This window comes from Excalfactoria chinensis, chromosome 17, assembly GCF_039878825.1.
Source record: "Excalfactoria chinensis isolate bCotChi1 chromosome 17, bCotChi1.hap2, whole genome shotgun sequence".
Lineage (NCBI taxonomy): Eukaryota > Metazoa > Chordata > Aves > Galliformes > Phasianidae > Excalfactoria > Excalfactoria chinensis.
Genome location: NC_092841.1, coordinates 4,581,382 through 4,600,269, shown reverse-complemented (window position 1 = coordinate 4,600,269; position 18,888 = coordinate 4,581,382). Strand labels below are relative to the sequence as shown.

Sequence of the window (18,888 nt, the reverse complement as noted above, 5' to 3'; positions counted from 1 at the left end):
GGGGCGGCTGCTGAGGCGGCGGGCGGAGGGCGGAGGGATGGCGGCCCTGAAGCGGGCGGCCGCGGGCCTTAACGCCGCTCCTCGGCAGCCGCGGGTTCTGCTTTTCGCTTTGACATCCCTTCAGCTCTGCTCTCCGCCCTCGGGCTGCCCCGCGTGTCCCGGAGGGGGCTCATCTGTGTCACTGTTCTCAGCTGCCCCCGCTCCTCACGAGCCCCGTTACGGCCCCGTTACGGCCGGGCGCTGCGGTGCAGCTCGGGCGGGTTTTAACCGCGATTTCTCACAGCTCTTTTCCCTCTCGAAACTCAGAGCGGACAAACCGAGGAGCGCCAGCAAACGCCTCTTCAAAGCCAGCCGTGTCAATGGCAGCCGGCCGGCGCTGTGTGCAGCGGCTCAGCCGGGGTGACGGGGAAAGGCCCGGAGAGCGCGGCGTGCGGCGGAGCCCCGGGGCGCTCGGAGCGGGGGAGACGCGGGCGGCGTTGCGGGCGGGGAGCGCTCCGGCAGCGCTGGGCAGCGGCCCGAGCCCGAACCGCAGGCAGAGCCGGGCCGGCTGCCGGTAGGAACCAAAGCTCCCGCTCGGCGTTGCCACACAGAATTGAGTCCCCCTCTCGCGGCCCGGCGGCGCTCCCGGCCCGGCCGCGGGGATGGAGGCGAAGGAGCTGCAGGAGCGGCTGCGGGAGGCGGCGGCGCTGGGGGACGCCGAGGAGGTGCGGCGGCTGTTGGCGCTCGGCGTCAGCCCCAACGCGCAGAACGAAGTCAACGGATGGTGAGAGCCGCGGGGCCGGGGGGCCATACTTCAGTCATCTTAGATGTATTTTCCCCCAGAATGTCCCAGAATGAACATCTGAAATGAACTCTACCGATGCTGCTGTGGTGTCATGCTGTTAAGGTCACGAGGGAGGGGAAAACTGCATCAGCAGGTGTCACTGCGGGCTCCAGAAGCAGCACACATCTGCAGGGGGCATTGCTGCTATAAAACTTCTATGTTAGACATGCATTAGGTCCTGTTCTTATATTCAGCGAGAACGAGTGGGGATTTGCAGTAATAGAGTCAAGCAGCGTTCCCATGTTCGGTGCGCAGGACGTGTCTGCACTGGGCCTGCAAGCGGAACCATGCGACCGTGGTGGCCCAGCTGCTGCTCGGCGGAGCGGATAAGGAGATCCTCAGCAGGAAGGGAGAGCGGCCGGCCCAGCTGACATCCCGCAGGGAGATCCGCAGGATGCTGGGAGGTACCCGTGCTGCTGTGCAAGGGGTGGCGGGTGGGGGCACTGGTGTCCAGCCTTGCTCTGTATGCTGTGATGCTGTGTTACGTGCTTGCAGTAGCGGGACTTGGTGTCTGTGCTGCTTGCTTGGTGAGAAATCAAAGTCTGTGCAGTCTGCTTAGTGAGAAGTCAGAGTTCAGAAGAGATTCCCAACAAGTTCTGTACCCGGCTCACCGAGTTGTTGGGTTTTTCCTCAAAAACTGGAAAAGCTGTGCTTTGAAAAGTGCCGTGGTTCAACCAGTCACACACAGACACAGATTCCACCTTTCCGAAGGTGAACAGAGAAGGATACCTCTAATTCATATGAAACCCTGTGGAGCACGAACAGCAACTAATTTCCCTTAGCTCAGGAGTTTAGACACTGTCTTGAATGATTTTCAAATCAGCACCCAGAGAAACAGCTCATTAAGCGCATTGCTGGAGCTTTTCTGTTGTGTTTCATAATGGCCGGAGTGGGGCAGGCTTTGCTGCGACAGGTGATGAAGTAATTTGAACTCTGGTTGATTAACAGCCTCTCTCCTTCCCCTTTATATTTCTTTTTGTTTTCACTATTGTCTGCCTGCTGCTGAACTGGTCGTGTTTCAGCTCAGCGCTGTGTGCGCTTTTCCCTTTATCCCCTGCTTCAGCATCAAGCAGGATAGTGCCCTTTGTGTTTCATTGCCTTTTGCATTATGAAGATGATGGCATTGTGCCACCAGAGGCCGTGCCACAGTGTGCCAGTTATGGATTAGAAGAGGAACATAAAAATAAAAACAAAAGAAGGATGGCAGTATTCAGAAGGGAACGGTGCTCCCAGCTGTTTGGATCAGATTCTGCTTTTGCATTCACTGTATTGTGACACCTGAGAACATTTCCTTTACTGTAGAGATGATGCAGAGCTCCTTAATTCATCTCCCATCCCATGGTGCTTTTGCCCCTCCTTTCCCCCTTACAAGCTCCACGCACACAAAAAATGCACACAAAATCCCACAGTGCAATAGCAGCACTTCTGCTTTTTTCAACCAGCCGTGGATAACGTTCTGTTGTTTGTTTTACAGTGGAAGAGGAGGAACTCCAGAACGTAACAACCAATTCTGAGCTGCCCATCATCCCTAACTACCTGGCTAACCCACCTTTCCCATACGTGTATAACTCCATGAGCAGCAGCCTCCCAGAGCCCCCAGTCAATGGCAGCGTGTCACATGGGGAACAGCCAAGTTCTGCCTCCTCCCTGCTGCCCGCTGCAGAGCTGTGTGTGCGGCCATCGGCACGCTGTGAGGATGCAGCTCATGCTGTGGGTGATGGAGCACCACCAGCTGCACCCAGCGGCTGTGCCGGAGTGCGGTGCTCCGGGGCCGCAGCTCAGAGCGCGCTGTTCCAGGCATCGTGGGGCAGAGCTCCTCCTTCCCCCATTGGACCTCAGCAGCCTGGAGCTCCACTGGGAAGCGGCTCCTGCACGGGGCCCATGCCGACCTTCCAGCCCGTGTTCTTCACAGGAGCTTTTCCACTTAATATGCAAGGTAACGGTAAAAGCGTTTCTCCTCGCCTTTCCTTGGGTTTTGTCACCTTGGATGGTGCAATTGGAGGTGTTGGTGTCACATTTATTCACAGCGCTCCTGGAGTTGCCCAGGTTCTTGTGCGTTAGGCATTGGGGAATTGTTTGAAGGCAATAAAAAAGGCAGACACGCTGTTCTTGCTGGAACCGCTATTAAAATATTGATGAAAACATTCACAGCTTGCCTCAAATGCTATGGAAGCACAAAGGAAGCAGGGCAACCCTGTTCTCTAAATGGCATATCCTTCAAATAAAGAGCCCAAGAGAGAAGCTCGGCTGGCTCAGTCTGCAGGAGCAGCTGGGAGCTGAGGTGGGCAGCCCTTCTGTGGGCAAAAATCAGTCACCTGAGCGGGGGTACAGGCCAGCTGTGGGTGTGAGGGATTCTCGTGGTGTTCCAGATGATAAGACTGGCTGATAGAACATAGAAATACTTAGTATGGTGTTTTCCAATTGTTTTACACTTCTGCCTATGAATGTACCCTTTTATTTTGAATAGAACTGGTGCTTAAAGTTCGAATACAAAACCCCAGTCTTAAGGAAAATGACTTCATTGAAATCGAGCTGGACAGACAAGAGCTGACCTATAAGGAACTGCTCCGAGTGAGCTGCCGTGAGCTGGGTGTAAACCCTGAACACGTACAGAAGATCAGGAAATTACCAAACACGATGCTAAGAAAGGTAAGAACTCTTCATTCTGAATGCAGTAATGTGTTTAAAAAAGAAAAAACAGCTGTTTAGGTTACCATTAAAAAGCAACTCATTCATTTACCACCTGCACTGTGTTTGTGTCCCACAAAGATGACAGTGTTTGTTCTGGGCAGTGTCCGCTGTCATAGAGGGAAAGGTGAGGAGGATAAGCCGTGCTGTTGGTTGGTGCTGTGGTGCTGAGCTGTTGGTGCAGCGTTGAGAGAGAGTCTGAGCATGGTGCTGGGCTGTCTTTTCACTTTGGTGACACAGCCCATGCAGGGTGGACCCACTGCATGGCTCTGCTGAGAACCGTTGGCCTCTTTGGCTCTCACATACCAGTAGAGCACTGTGGGCATCAGCACCGGGGCTCCTCTGGTGGGCACTGCATTGCAGAGGTCAGCATAGTGCATCCTGGCTGACTGAGTATAAAGTGATTTACTCTTTGTTAATCAAGAAGTGGGCAAAAAGAGAAAAAGACAGGACTGCTTTTGCCGCTTGCCAACTTAGGCTGCTGTGGAAAGGGAGGCTGTCTTGCTCCTCATACTTCACACTACGCTGCTAGGACTGCAGGACGCTGCCTGGTCTTAGGCTCCCTCAGAGCTGCCTGGGCTGAGCTGCACTGTGCAGCCTGAGCTGTGGGATGCTGCCATCCCTCAGCCCCACAACACCCCCACCCAGTTCCCAGCAACTCATAAAGAATGATCAAAAGTGGGAAGCGTGGCTGGGGTGCTGCTCAGAGGAGCATACTAAGGGAAGAAAGCACACAGCAGACTTGTGTGAGTGCCATTCCATTCACTGCTTGTGCTCAGCACTGGCGTTGCATTCCTTCTCAGAAGCAGCTGCAAAAGGTGCCAGGACAAAGATGAGATGCAGCAGGAGCTTTGCTTTCCAGTTGACTCTAAGGAACCTCACGCTTATGGATAAATACATACTTTGTTGTACTATAAGCCTATTACTATAGTGTACCACTGCAAAATGGAACGTATGGTTCATCAGCTAACAAAACTTACTGTATTTATTCAAAGGACAAAGATGTGGCAAGGCTACAGGATTTCCAGGAACTGGAACTTGTTCTGACAGTAAGCGACAAAAGCTTCCCTTTCAGAGCTCCAGCACTTTCCGAACAGAGTGGTTATAACAAGAAGGCATCAGAACTGACCTATTAATTGCTTAAAGATTAAAACAAACTCTTTCTATCTCTCATTTTAAAATGATATCTCAAATACAGTATCTATAAGGGCTAATGATGTGGAAAAAAAAAAAATAATCTATTTTTAAACTTTGAAATAAACTGAAGGTGTTCTGCACTAAAGATGGTAGCCTCTAGTTAATGTCAAAGTACTCAGTCTGACCTGAGAGCAGCTCATTGATGGAAGCATTGCTAACAAGTCCCCATTAGTGCTTCTTACATTGTCCTGCAGTGGGGCAGCTCTCAGGGAAGGGCTTCCCTTAACCTGTGCTACCAGTTGGTGTGTGTTAAAAAGCCTTCCACGTAACCCATTTCCTGTCTGTACTGTCTGTTACCATTGCTGCTCGCCTTCCAGAGCATGTGTTTGTAGTCAGATCAAACCAGAAGGCTTCTAAATCCATGGAAGAAGCACAAAAATGGGTTGTTTCAATACTGTTAAGTGATGTACTGCCTGTGATTTCTTAATACCTCTTTGCACCTTTCCCTGTTTCTCAGGTCAAAAACAAAGTGATAATAATCATCCAAATCATAAATACGTTCATGTCTAAAATCACAGACCCATTTTCTCATTGTCAGAGCACAGCATTGACACGTGCAATCCAAAATACTGCTTTTGTTATGTACTGGAAACACATTTGTCCAATGCTGCTTTACTTTCCCCTTTAGAAGCACAAGGATTGTATTTTTTTTGTCCTTTCTTGCCTACATCCCTGAGAAAGGCCTCACCTGGGAACTTTAAGCTTGCCCACGTAAGAAGAGGTCAGTGAAAGGGCCCAGCAGGTCCTGAGCTCACACTGAAATCGTGATGATCCTCTGCAACGTGGCTCTCTCCCCCGAGTTGTGTTCTTACCTTTGTTGCTTTCTGGAAGAGAAAACAAAACCAAAAAAAAAACCACCTTCCTGTTCCATGAAGTTCAGAGTCAGACTGCTGTGATATGGAGCTCTGGAATAAATGAAATGAGAAGGATTTAGAACAACAGTGAGCTGGATTTTATCTCGCTTTTTTGGATGTTCATATATTGACTCAGTCCTTCTGGTGTAGAGTTCAGTTCTGGTAACATAACTAAAAACACGTACTGTGAATTGGATGGAAGAAGTGCAGCATCGATGTAGCAGGCAAACACGGGGCCCAGCCGGGCTGTCACCCCCCCTCTCCTTCTTTGTTCTCTGTCCTCATTTTCTTTGGAAACCGCACCAACCGGAGGACCTCATCTTCCTGCTAAGGGAGATGGCAGCCCGTGTTAGCTGTGAGTGCACACAGGGCTGCGGTGTGCTGAGGAGGGAACCACCCAAAGCAGCTGGAGGAGCCGAGGTGCAAAGAGCATCCAGAACTTCCTCACCACTCTTCCCATGTGAGACGCCTTCCTCCAGCCGGAGCCAGCTGTCTGCCACCGCCTCCCTCTGTGAGATGGGACAGGAGGAGGCAGAGCTCCCAGCTGTCTTGGAGCCCTTCCAGCCCTGCACAACAGATGTGGTTTTGGTATGGGCTCTGTGCGTGGCAGCTCAGCCCATCGAGGTGCAGAGCTGGTACAGGTGAGCAGGCGGAGCTCCTGGTCACACAGCAGCAGTCACGTGTGGGTGCACAGGGATAACTATGCATTCAGAGAATATTTTTATATGGTATGCAGTTTATATGTATCAGATCTTATTAACACTCCTGACTTAATCCGATCAGTGTACAACTGCAGCATTACGCGTGATAAATAATCCGTCACTCTGCATTGCTGTGCGAAATGTTAACTTCAAATGAACACTTGGCTGCAGATTCTTGGTTTGGTTTGGGAAGTATCATTTGTAGCTCTTAATAAACAATTATTTCTGTCTTCTCAAAGTTTCTCATAACTTTTACTTACAAACATTGCACCCACAAGGGATTCTGCCATAGTGCAGAGGCTATGCTGTGAGATCCCAGCAGCAAATGCTGCCTAAATGCAGCGCTGCCCTTCACCTGAGGGGGCCCAACTATTAACATCAGCAACAAGGCAGGTGTTTCTGTAACACAGATCGCTTATTTCAGGTGATAAGCATTCAAGGAGAGAAGTGATGCCCTCATCCTCATCCCCATCGTGATTCTGGGACCGTGATCCCCCCAGCATGTGCATACAGCTGAAATAGAAGTTTACTCAGGGCAACTTCATACAGAAGGGACATAGAACAAAATAACTGTGTGCCACGTTCCCTGCAGGCTTATGTGGGCATCTGCTACACACACAGGAATCGTAATTCATTGCTCACATTAAGCTGTGTGTGTACATTTAGGTTTATTCCTAGCTCTGAAGTAGAAGTGGAACTTAATAGCCCTGAAGGTTCCCTATACGGGGGACACCAATTCATCCTGGGGAAATACTGCCCAGTATGCATCCGACCGCTCTGTAACAGCATTCTATCACTGTGTTTCCAAGCTGAGCTGCTGCCTTAGCAGGCTCTTCCTTCCACCTCACTGCCAGAGGGTCTCTATCCAGAAGACACAGAACAGCTGTATTTTGTACCATGAGTATAATTTACTGATCATAAATGAAGTGCAGTACATGTTGCCTTGTGACACATACATCTTCTCAGCATTCTTTGGGGGAAAAAAAACCAAAACATAATAAAATATTTTATAGAAAATATTTAAAAAATATAAAATTTTTCTGGACCTTACCATTGTAAAATGCTCAGTTCATTCATCACAAGTTTAATCTACTACAAGAACTTGCGTAAACTACAGTACATTCAGAAGTCACTTTTGTGACAAGTCAGTCACACGAAAAACAACAACAAACCAAAACCAAAGCGTCCTCAGCACGGGCTTCTCTTCTCACGCCAGCCCAGCATCTTTAACCATACCATAGAAAATCCCCCTTGATGCTATAAGGTTTGTAGGTGTATCAAATTCTGCGACGGTTCCATTGTCCAGCACAAGAATCCTGTGTGGAACAAAAGGCAGATGAGAGAAATTCCTCTCTGAGAATTTAACAGCCACGATGCTTCAACCCCTGCCTGGACTTTGCTGTGCCCAATTATGTTCCCACACAGAAGCACAGTAGATAGCCGATGTTCTCCCTGAGCTGATGTTTGATTTTAAAAGGTATGCAGACCAAAACAGTGATGTTGGTAGCTTTGTAATGAGGAATGTTGCACCACAGAGCCAAGGAGGGTAAAGCTCGTGAATTATAGTAATAGCTTTAGAACTAATTAATACAACACAATTTAGTGAAAAGGTTACAGCAGCTGCTGGTTAACAGCAGATCCATAAGCTTGCTGACAGTGCCATTAGCATAGGTGGGCAGTATCTCTTGTGCAGCTCTGATTAACGAATGTGGAACTTGCTTCTTATGCCAGCAGAAGCAAAATCAGTGCTGGATATCCCAGGGTTGTAGGGCTTAAACATCACTGCCCATGAACTGCTAGACCAGAGCATCACTGTGACTGTATGGAGACAAATCAGGCCCTCCAAGTGCTGCTTCCCATACCCAGCGCACCGCCACGAGTCTTACCTTGTGTAATCCATAATGGTGTTCAGCCTGTGTGCTATTGTCAGCACCGTGCAGTCTTCAAACTGAGTCCTAATTGTCATCTGGATCAGATCGTCCGTCTCCAGATCGATAGCTGCTGTTGCTTCATCTAGGATTAAGATTCTCGTCTTGCGGAGCAGCGCCCTTGCCAGACAGACGAGCTGCCTTTGGCCAACACTGCAGGCAGAGACAAGGCTTGCTCAGAGGCTGTGCTGCCCTGTGGCTCCCGTTGTTCAGAATCATTTGTTCTCAACAGATAAAGTTACCCAACCAAACAAAAAACAAAGGCATTGAGCAAACAGCGTGTCAGCCCGAGAGCAAAGAAATGCTCTTTGCAGCACGACTTGTAGCATGCCTTCACTTACTGCCTGGACAGGGCCAAAAATGCCCCCTTTCTGCCACTAAGTCAAGAACCAGGGAAGCCAATAATCACAGAGACTTCAGGAGCACACACAGCTGTAACAACACTGAGCGTACACAGACTTCCAAAGATAAAACAGGAAGTTCTGAGGCTGTACATCCTTTCTACCATCAAATTAAATAAGTGGGCAGCCCACGCTGCCTTTGGGTGTCTCTGTGGGACAAGAAGAGGAACATTCATCAGACAATCACCTGCTTACACTGCGGTCTCAGAAGCCAGTAGAGCCTATCAAAGCATGATGCTTTATCATCTCATTCACGTCTTTTTTCGTGGCTCTTCCTAACTAATAACAACAAGCAACCACTGCTTACATCACTTTAGGCAGAGGATTCTTACTCAGCACAACAGTTACACATCACCACAGCATTCCCCTTCCTACCAAAGGCACCAAATGTTTTAGGGGCTGCCTGTTCCTGACACTGTCATCCCAAACCTTCCTATACCGATAAGACAGGATTTTAGTTCGGCAGAAATTCAGCAGCAAAAGAGGATCGGATCCTTCCAGAAGAGGCAGAACAGAAACTCAATGTTTGAGCCTCACTTGAGGCAGAAATGGGTGGCTACGTACTGCTGGACACAGCAAACTGCAGTGTTAAGCTGCTACTCACTGTTAGAGCTGAATGAAAGCTCACAGTATGTTTCTAATGCAAACTTCTCTTACCTAAGATTTTCACCACCTTCTGAGCACTCAAATTCCAACGTGGATGGTTGACTGCTGACAAACTTCTTCAAATGAGACAGTTCAAGTGCTTTCCATACTTCTTCATCTGAATACTTATTAAATGGATCCAGGTTCATCCTTAGTGTTCCAGAAAAGAGAACAGGATCCTGGACAGATAATGACCTTCCATTAGACAAGTCCATTAGCTGTTTCAAGTACAGATATCGGTATGTAAGGCTGTTTTTAAGCATCCATCGCACTGAAGCTAAGCCACCTCCCAGTCCCATCTGCCTTGAAAATACATTGCATTATACACAGTGAAACCTCCAGTTTGGACACCAAAGACACTTCATCTCAGTCTCTGTCTTATCACCCACCATCAGCCTGTCGGGCAGCAGGGCCGGACCAACCTGAACTATTCTCTGTGGTTTGCTAAACCAGACTGTGAAACCAGAAGCAGTACCTGAGGAATAATTGTCAGCCTCGATCGAAGGTCATGGAGGCCAATCTCGGAAATCCTCACACCATCAATTCTAATTTCCCCTTTTGCAGCTTCCAGGATCCTAAAGAGACAGAGGGTCATGGAAGACTTCCCTGCTCCGGTTCGGCCAACAATCCCAATCTACAACAAATTGGAGGATTAGCAACAAAGCGTATGGTTAAAAACAAAAAGCACTGCTAACAAAAGTCAAAGCGTCAGGATTTCTCCGAATACAAAAAAGAATGCAACCAGAAATCATCCATTACAAAGTGTGCATCACCACTGCCATAACTGGGATGGTATTACACATAGTTCTATAGTCTTAGTGCTATGTAAGTTGGGGGATTAGCTGAAGTACTCATGTTAGGAAGTGCCTATGTTAGAGTTACTACCCAAGGACAAGAAATTAGACTCTCCATAAGGGCAATTATGACCTTATGATAAGTATGCATCTGACTTCCAGCTGTCAGAATGCCTGTCCAGGATAATAATACAGTAATTAAAGGTGCCCCTTTGAACACTGGGGTTGGACCAGAGGACATCCAGATGTTCTGTCCAAGCTCAACCATTCTAGGATTCTTCTAATAACAGCATGTTAGCTGGAGGACTTTCCCACACTAATTCTTCTGCCAATAGCACATACAGTCCACCTCTTTCAATTAAAGCACAAAGAAGAGAAGCTCCCAGAGCAATTTCCCAATTAAGAAAGCAAAAAATATCATTTTCTTCCACGCTAAAAATTTCAACAGGCAAAACCAGATTGTGGAAAAAGCTGGAATTCCTTCTGTCACTTGCAATCTCTGGTGCCTCCCACACAGCAGTTTGATGCCAGTCTATCTTGGAAAGTCCAGAAACCCCCACGCAGGTGGTTCCTATTGCCTCCTGCCTGGAGGATGCTGCCATGGCCGTTAATGCTGGCCAGCTTGTGTCGTCTCCACCACCGGGGTGACCGTGTGTGCAGCCTCTGTGCTGCACTCTATGGCTGTCACTGGGGGCCCAAAGCTGCAGCTGAACCACAGGGCTGGGTACCCACCTTCTCTCCACCGTGCACTCGGAGGTTTAGATCCTTCAGCACCAGATCGAGGCCCTTCCTGTACCGCACCGAATAATTGACGAACTCCAGCTCTCCCCTGGATGGCCAATCTGCCGGGGGTCTCTTATCCTCAATTACCCAGGGAGCCTGGGGGAAACAAGAGTGCCCCACAAGTTTAAAAAAGAATCATTCAAACTCTGATACAAACATTGACAAAATACCTGGTAGGTCACATTTCTATTAACAAAACCATAGCAATAGAGGAGAAACACAGGTTCCTGTGCTGCTGAGAAGTTTGCAGGAAAAAAAACACCTCAGCATATAGAGTCAAATCCTCAGCTGATATAAATGAACATATTTTTCCATTAACTTCAGTAGAACACTGCCTGTTTCATGCCAGCTCAAGCTCCAGCTTGCACATGTTGTGAATCCTGCCTAAGCTTCTTTTTTAATTCAAGATCAAATCCTTTATCTCCAGAAACGCACACCGCAGCTTTCCTCAGATCCTCCGTTTCTCAACTCTTAGTCTCCCACGTGCGCAGAGCTACCAAAACCCAGCAGGTCCACGGAGCAGCAGATTTCTCAGCGTAGCTCCATCTGCCACCTTTAACAGTATTTGGCAACAAAGGAAAGTGGTTGGATGATTTTTTCTGGTTTAAGCAATGCAGTGTGACTGGAGGTGATGTTGTCTTGTGGGAGAGGAGGTCTGATTAAGCCGATTAAACATACATACTATAGAAAACGTGTGCATAGTCCAAAAACTGCAGTGCAGCTGTGCTCAGCAGCAGGATGGCAGCACCATCCATGCAGGTAGGACACAGCATGAAACACTTCAAACCCGGTGGGAGCAATACTCTGCTGGTGAATTCATCTCTGCCGTGCTATAACCACTCACACCAGCAGAAAATGAGATGCTAAGCACAGACTGCATAACAGCAGTGCTGATTTGGAGCTGTGGTAATATTACAGTTCGAAGCATGACATTTGTTCACGTTAAACAGTAACACTCTCAGGGCAGGAACTGTCTCTCAAGACTCTAAACAAAGACCAGGTCAACATGCAGGCTAAAATTCCACCACGCAGGTTAGTGAACACGCTTGACTGCCAGTAGCTGACCTCTGTTTCAGTTTCTGAATACTCTTTGATTCTTTCAACGGCCACAATGTTAGTTTCAAGATCGGAAGTTGTTCGGACCATCCAGTTCAGAGCCAAGGTCACCTGGAGAACACAAGGAACAAAATATTGCCCACAGAGGAACAGCAGATTAATGACAACAACAGCAGATACTGCTGCTAAGACGTGGATTCACATATGACACAGTGAGTAATTACCTTTGTGTTGACATGAACACAGATAAAAGGACAAGAATCCTACAGATAACGGGTGCTCATGTGAAGTATTACCTTTCTCACAGCGTTAGGACAACCAGTCTTTGGTTTCATGTCACTCCCCACAGTCCTGTGCCTCACTGGAGAAACACGAATGACATTCCCACACACTCCTGCCATCTAAAAGCCTTCTGGCAAGAATGAGAGCTTTACCGCTGCTCAACTGTCTTCAGCTTAAGCAAGCACAGTTTGCCTTGCTCCTTATGAATCCGACTGCTCTCCCAGTGGCTACCAGGGCTGAAAAGGCATCGCGTGGGACACACTGAGCCCACACAGCTCAAACAAGCTGCTGTTGATGAGAGCTCCTGAACTGCTGCCTGTAAGCTTGCTGATGGCCTGACTGCATTCTGTGGAAATCTCTACTGCTCAGAGGATGCCCCACAACTCATCTTCATTATTTTATTGATTCAGACTTTGGCAAGCACTTGATCATAGATCAACACAGCAACTACAGCACGTACCTGTAACGCATAGGATACTGAAAGTCCTACCAAGCCAGCATTCAGGCTGCTTTTACCAATCACAGCAAAGAGAGCAGCAAAAAGGACAATGCAGTTCCCCACAAACTCCACTCGGATGCCCAGCCACCTGGAAAGGGCAGACATGGGAAGAGTGGTGAAGGGCTGCGCAGGGCTGTTCCACGAACACAAGGAGTGGAGAGCAGAAGCTGTGCTCCTTTCTACCTGTTTGATACGATGCCGGGGTAGTAACATTTCTGATTTTCATCCACCTTCAGATCGTTGATGTCTATGAAGGATTTCTCCCTCCGGTAGGCCCTGATGACGCTGGTCCCTGATATTGTTTCTGAGAAGTGTGAGTAGATGGGAGATCTGCTCACAGATTCCAGGCGCTTCAGCTGCCGGGATGTGGCCACATAGAATCGCTGCCATTTTAGGGGAGAAAATTGAAGGGCACGTGAAACACTTCTTTTAATTAACAGTGAGATAAGTACCAGGTTATAGAGATGGAGGAGATTCTTAATGATGCACCTCAAGCCTTCAACACATTCCCTGTAATTAGGAAGTATTTCAAGCAAAGATATCCTTGTTTCATTCCAAAACAGAGTTTTGGGTAACTGCATCTGCTATATTCTTGAAGCTGAGATTATCTGCGTCACTTCTAGTTCAGTTAGCACAGTCCAGCAAAATGAATGCAGGTGTAGGAGCACCATTTTCTAAGAAAAAGAACACGAATTTGAACCTCCATTGTCTCTATTTACATACCACCAAGTAAGCATCATTTTTTTGCTGAGAAATCAATAAAAAATGGATGTTATTTTCAATATTTTAACTCCTCTGCACCTTAAAAGCACTGCAGCTCTATCTCTAGCAGCGGGCCTGCTATCACCAAAAAGCAAAAAGAGGATGCCGACTGGTGACCACATCTCACACGATGCTGCCTCTTGTGGGAGAATACTTTAAGCACACAGAAGTAAGAAATGTACGTTAGATAATTCATTTGTACCCCAGTTTGGTTGTTTTCCTTCCAACAAAGCACAAGCAGTGGAACAACAGTCACTACAACAACGGTCAGAGATTGTTCCAGTTACCTGAACGAAGAAGTACAGAACTGCAAGTGGAAGTATAACCACAGCGAAGAGCGGGGTGCTTGCAATAATGACAATCATTGTGGATAAGGAGACGAAGAACGTTCCCAGGAACATCAGGATGGTGGGGGGGATGACCTCGTCGATCACAAAGATGTCCTTGGAAAAGCGGTTGATTACCCGCCCGGTGGGAGTGGTGTCATAGAAGGACTGCGGTGTGTGAAACTTGTTCTCCAGCAGAGCCGCATGAAGCTTCCGTGCTGCATTAATGCCTCCCATTGCCAGGGTGAAAGAGGAGACGAACACAATGAAGCCTTCCAAGTGAAGAGGAGACGCGTTACCAATGAGCGTGCTGCTTCCCATTTGCTTTCTGTTTCACTGTATTCCCGTCCACCCCTCCTACACTGGCACCATGGCACTGTGCTCACTGCTGCCTGATACACATGTGTCCTGTAGGGTCTCAGCAATATCCCCTCACACCACAGACGTACAGCCACCTTCTTTATGCAAGCCTCCACAAAACACTACAATTTCCCCTCTACCTCTCTGTCTTTTCTGTACCTAAGTTTTCATATTCTCACGCCAACTTAAACTCTCCCAAGGTCATCCACTCAACCCCCCTCTCAAGGCTTCACAACACAAGTGGAGGGCTGAGCTCAGACTTTCCAGCTCTAGGTTACATTACTTTCTTTGCTTTTGCTGGCAGTTTTGGGCCGCCGGCGATGAGCACCATGGCTTTTCCACAGAAATCCTCTTTGCTAAATATGAAGACATCATGATTTTTTCTGGTCTCACCTTGCAAGAGGCCCAAGGCAGCGTAGACTCCTATTCGCATGGATGTGTTGTGCTGAGTCCCATTTATCACTGGCTCATTGGTCCAGTCACTGAGCCACACATTGGCCCCAATAGAAGCGGCATTTTGGCAGCAATATAGGAAACATATAATCAAAGAGATGACAGGGCTGACAGCCTTCATGTATTGCCAGAACACCGTTAGCTTTACCTGCAAAATCACACACCAAAGCTGGTTGGTACAACTCACAGCATCAGGAGTTCAGACAGAAAAAAATAGAAAAAGCTTCAGCAAAGGGACTAAAAAAGCTCAAAACGGCCCAAAAATCTAATATAGCACAGCACAGAGAGCAGCCCATCTGTGTGAGCCCCGTGTCAGGGCAAGGACTTCGTAAACAAGTCAGAAATGTCTCGGCAGAACTCCTCTCCCACTCTGATGAACTGTGATGTATTGGTTCTGTGGGGCTTTAGTTTTGAAGGCTGTGCCAGGGGGAGGGGGAAGAGGCAGATTAATCAGCCACAAAGGATGGGTAACAAAAACAGGAGCCAAGGCTTCCAGGCAACAGCAGCAACTTGGCAGGTGTATGCAGTTCCAGAGTACTTTAAAGAGCCCAAACAGGCCCTTTACACTCTGAATATGCCTTCACCTAGGCGCCTTCACAGCAACTTAAATGAGGTAACAAATGCTAATTCACCCCAGTAGGAGCATAAACAGGTGATGCTTGCATCGAAAAAAGATGCTCTCTCTAAGGCAGTGCAAAATAGCAGAAAGGCAAAGAGAGGCTCAGGACCCAACTCCATCTCTCAGGGAGAGCACAGCCCCTTTTGCACGCATGAGCACAAAGCACTCCTCAGATGGCGTGACAGGAATCGCTCGTGCAGAGCAGGCTGCTGGCACACAGCACGTGTCGGGCTCACAGAACCACTGCTGCAGGCCCAAAGCAGTCCGTGCTGAAGCTGGACTCACAGCCCAGCCAAGCAGTTAAAGAGCAGCAGGGCTGGAAGCTTGCAAGACAGCGCAGGGCAGACGGAGCTGCTGTGGGCTATCAGGTGTCTGCAGCAGGAGCTGGCAGGCCTTTTTTTTTCTTTCCTAATTGCACAGCCCTTGCCAGGTGTGTAAATGTCTGCCAAGAGCTCCATTTGAAGGATCAGTGACCACTCGATTACTGCCTACAACCCGCTATCGTAATTCGCACAGCGCCCTTAACAAAAACAGAGCAGAAAGGAAGGGGGGAACCACACCGTACCGTTCCCACTTCTGCGGTTTCTGCCTGGATAAGTTTCTCGTTAGGATTTCTCCTTGGCAGAGGCGGCTCAGCTGGCTTCTTTTCAGCGACTCTTCGTCTCGTTGACATTTTGTTGGGACATTCTCCTCCCTCAGAAGATATCACACTAAGCTGCCTAGTCAAAACAACGGAGCCGTTAGGGAAAAAAAGGGCACACTTTGGCCGTGCCGGGGCAAGAACAGGAGGCAGCAGCTCAAGACTCATGCCCAGCTCTTCTGCTCAGCTCCACTCACAGATATGGGCGGTGCCTCTATGACCCCCATGGATGTACGATGACGTTCAGTAATGGCAGCAACACCACTGCTACCAAAGGCTGTCACAGGGCCTGGACACACTGATACGGTCACTGGAGCCCTCGGCACAAGCCGGGCTTTCCACAGCTAACCCCAGAGCTTCTCTGCTATCAGATCTATAGCAGCTGGATGGCATCCCAGGGAATCGTTATGAAAAAGTTGCCTTCAGAATTTGGTTCAACATGGATTCAAAAGAAGATTGCTGGAGCAGGTTTTGATCATCTTTGCATGTTCTTTCACGTTTACTTTCAAGAACTTACTTTTAAGAGGAATCTAAATCCCCAGCTGTGAGACAGTATTTGACTAACATGTTTCAGACGTGTTTTGCCCTAGAAACAGATCATAAACTCAAGAAGTGCTTATGTTTACCTAAGGAATTGTTTGCGGGCCTCATTTGTCACGGGTTCATTATCTGCCAGGTCGGTGTGGATGCTGAGGGTGTCTTCAGCCAGGAGGACCTCCTCCTCTTCCGTCACTGCAAGACAAGATTACATCTCACATTTTCTGCTGAGCAAAGCTGAAAACACAGAAACAGCAGCCCAGACAAAGCAAGAGTAACAAAAACCAGTAGTGCCACAGGAAATCATGGTGTGTAACCCCAGCATCACCCGCAATGGCTTTGGTTCTCTGCATCACTTTCCGTAATTAAACTAGAAATCTTGTGAAGCAGATTGGCAACCAAATGCATTTACATCTCATTGCCTGAGTGCATCAGAAACGCTGTGTGACAGCATTGCAGTTAGTTCTATCCGCATTCAAATACAGAGTATTCTTTAGGCGTGATTTTGGGATGGAGCCTTAGGTGGAATCTCATGTCAGAAACTGCTGCTATTGCATGAAGGCATCACATTCTTTTCTTTCTACCCATCTGCTGAGAGCTGCAACCAATTTGGAACTGAACGTCCTTGGTAAAAGACTCATCAATAATACAGAACTGGCAATATACAACATTTTCTGTGTCAGTGAACAAAGTAGGAACAAATGCCAAGACGTCATGAAGAAGCAACGGACCCTTATGCAGAGGCACAAAGTGTATTCTCTGCATTCTTATTTCTGCAGAGAAAGTATCTGTAATCTGGCGGACAGAGAAAAAGTAGTACTGTACTTGTTAGTTCATCCTCCTCAATGTTTTCATCGCGTGCATAATTTCGAAGGAATTCTGCAAAGGCCTTATTTTGTTTCAGAAGTTCTTGGTAAGATCCCATTTCGGAGATTTTGCCATCTGCCAGGACAACTATATGGTCTACCTGAGGCAGGAAACCAATGCCATGGGTCACCAGAACTCGAGTCTGAATGGGGAAAATTGAGAAGAACACCCACAAGTCTCAGTTATCACTGTTGAGACCAAATGCTGCAGCACAATAGAGCTACCCAATAAATCAAATAGCACCACATTGCTGAGGGAGTGGTGAATTATTATCTTAAGGTGAAATGCCAAAGAGAAAGAAACTATGCTAGGTAGTCATTGCACGTGGAGAAATCTACGTGAGCTTATTCTGCTTCCTACTGCACACTGATACAACACCAAGGGAAGTAAACCAATGCAGTCATTGCTCCCGTCTGTCCCACGTGCTAAGCTGCTTTGCACACTTTCCCTTCTAAATGCTGAGACGTTCTAAGACAATAACAGGAGTAGAAGGGGAAGCAAAGGGGCGCAGTCTGGCTGCGTACTGCCAAAGACCTCTGTAAAATCAGCTGTTGCAAGTTCTGCACTGCACTGCCTCCACGTAACAACTCGCAATGCTAAGCTGAGAGCCTTTACAAAGGCCTACAAATGCCTTGCTTTGGGCCATCACACAGAGCAGAGCCTTTTACAAAAGGCAGAGCAGGTTTTTGCCTCTCCCAGTTCTGACTAGATCTCATTCTTTCTGGGTGTGCTTAAATGGCAGCTCACTGCAGAATCTGTGCTGCAGGGAAAAGGTGCCCATACTGCCAACTCACCCCAGAAACAGGCATGAGTCAGCACTGCAGCCTTGGCAAAACAACTCTCCGGTTACCCATTAGCACTTCAACATTTGTGTGCATTCGTAAGAGGATCTAAATGTCAGCTTACTTTTCCTTTAAGCACCCCATCTGGACCAATAACTTGGTCGAAGATGTGCTTTGCAACATGCGAGTCCACAGCAGAAAGAGGATCATCGAGCAGGTAAATGTCAGAGCTGCTGAACACGGCACGAGCAAGGCTCACTCGCTGCCTCTGGCCACCTGACAGGTTGATGCCCTGCAGGGAAAGAGAGAGAAAACAAATCACACAACTCGGTTCAAAAAACAGCTATGAGCTTTTATGGCTCTCACACCATCAGACACACGGATGGTAAATGAAACATGAGATGCTGAAGAGAATAACCCACTCAGAGTCAGAGATGGGAACAGAACGCCACTAAATCTGTTTGTTCGCTGCCAAACTTCCACTCAGCCAGCAATCTGGAGCCAGAATACACCCCTTGCTTAATACACTTCTGAAGAGAGCTGTTAAAACGTAGAACAATAAAAAGGGAGATCATCTCCAAGGACACAAAATGCAAATGTTCCAAGCATGGCTGCAGAACCTGGAACATCTTCCACGTTTCTCACCTTACGTACAAATCCCGACGTCCACCCAACTGCATGAACTCCATCTCAAATTTAGCGGCCGTTGAGGAAAAATCCTTCTTGGTAATCACCAATGGAGAGCTTTCTCATTAAAACGAGATGCTAAGGGATGCCCATATTACCTTTTCAACTCGAAGCATGCCGTGTTTTCCCTGCCATGTTTCCCGTACAGGAAAAGGGCTTTAAGCATTCTGTCCAAATACCCATTTACAGTTGGACTACAAAGGT

The 18,888-nt window shown here is 47.9% G+C and overlaps 2 protein-coding genes across 6 annotated transcripts in view; one reads left to right on the top strand and one right to left on the bottom strand.

Moving 5' to 3' along the window:
- The first annotated feature begins 19 nt into the window (after positions 1-19).
- On the top strand, positions 20-6,498 carry LOC140260169 (ankyrin repeat domain-containing protein 40-like). 2 transcript variants are annotated; one of them, XM_072352225.1, is made up of 5 exons: positions 20-763; positions 1,079-1,227; positions 2,298-2,759; positions 3,291-3,472; positions 4,507-6,498. In XM_072352225.1, exons 1-5 carry the CDS (start codon positions 642-644, stop codon positions 4,645-4,647), a joined length of 1,056 nt encoding a protein of 351 aa, XP_072208326.1. In that variant the 5' UTR covers positions 20-641; the 3' UTR covers positions 4,648-6,498. The 2 variants fall into 2 exon arrangements, with proteins under 2 accessions (XP_072208326.1, XP_072208327.1); XM_072352226.1 differs by having other exon boundaries at positions 5,337-6,492.
- A 656-nt stretch (positions 6,499-7,154) lies between these two features.
- ABCC3 (ATP binding cassette subfamily C member 3) overlaps positions 7,155-18,888 on the bottom strand; it is a 44,878-nt gene continuing 33,144 nt past the window's right edge. For 3 of the 4 annotated variants that reach the window (XM_072352025.1, XM_072352023.1, XM_072352024.1), the window contains exons 18-31: positions 18,122-18,289; positions 17,174-17,357; positions 16,438-16,543; positions 15,737-15,890; positions 14,493-14,700; positions 13,701-14,011; positions 12,835-13,034; positions 12,613-12,739; positions 11,880-11,981; positions 10,764-10,910; positions 9,713-9,871; positions 9,250-9,416; positions 8,150-8,344; positions 7,155-7,579 (exon numbers count right to left, since the gene is read on the bottom strand). In XM_072352025.1, coding sequence (XP_072208126.1) covers positions 7,471-7,579; positions 8,150-8,344; positions 9,250-9,416; positions 9,713-9,871; positions 10,764-10,910; positions 11,880-11,981; positions 12,613-12,739; positions 12,835-13,034; positions 13,701-14,011; positions 14,493-14,700; positions 15,737-15,890; positions 16,438-16,543; positions 17,174-17,357; positions 18,122-18,289 — 2,337 coding nt within the window. In that variant the 3' untranslated portion in view covers positions 7,155-7,470. Of the gene's footprint in view, positions 7,580-8,149; positions 8,345-9,249; positions 9,417-9,712; positions 9,872-10,763; positions 10,911-11,879; positions 11,982-12,612; positions 12,740-12,834; positions 13,035-13,700; positions 14,012-14,492; positions 14,701-15,736; positions 15,891-16,437; positions 16,544-17,173; positions 17,358-18,121; positions 18,290-18,888 lie in introns of those variants that run through there. The other variant, XM_072352026.1, reaches the window with a different exon arrangement.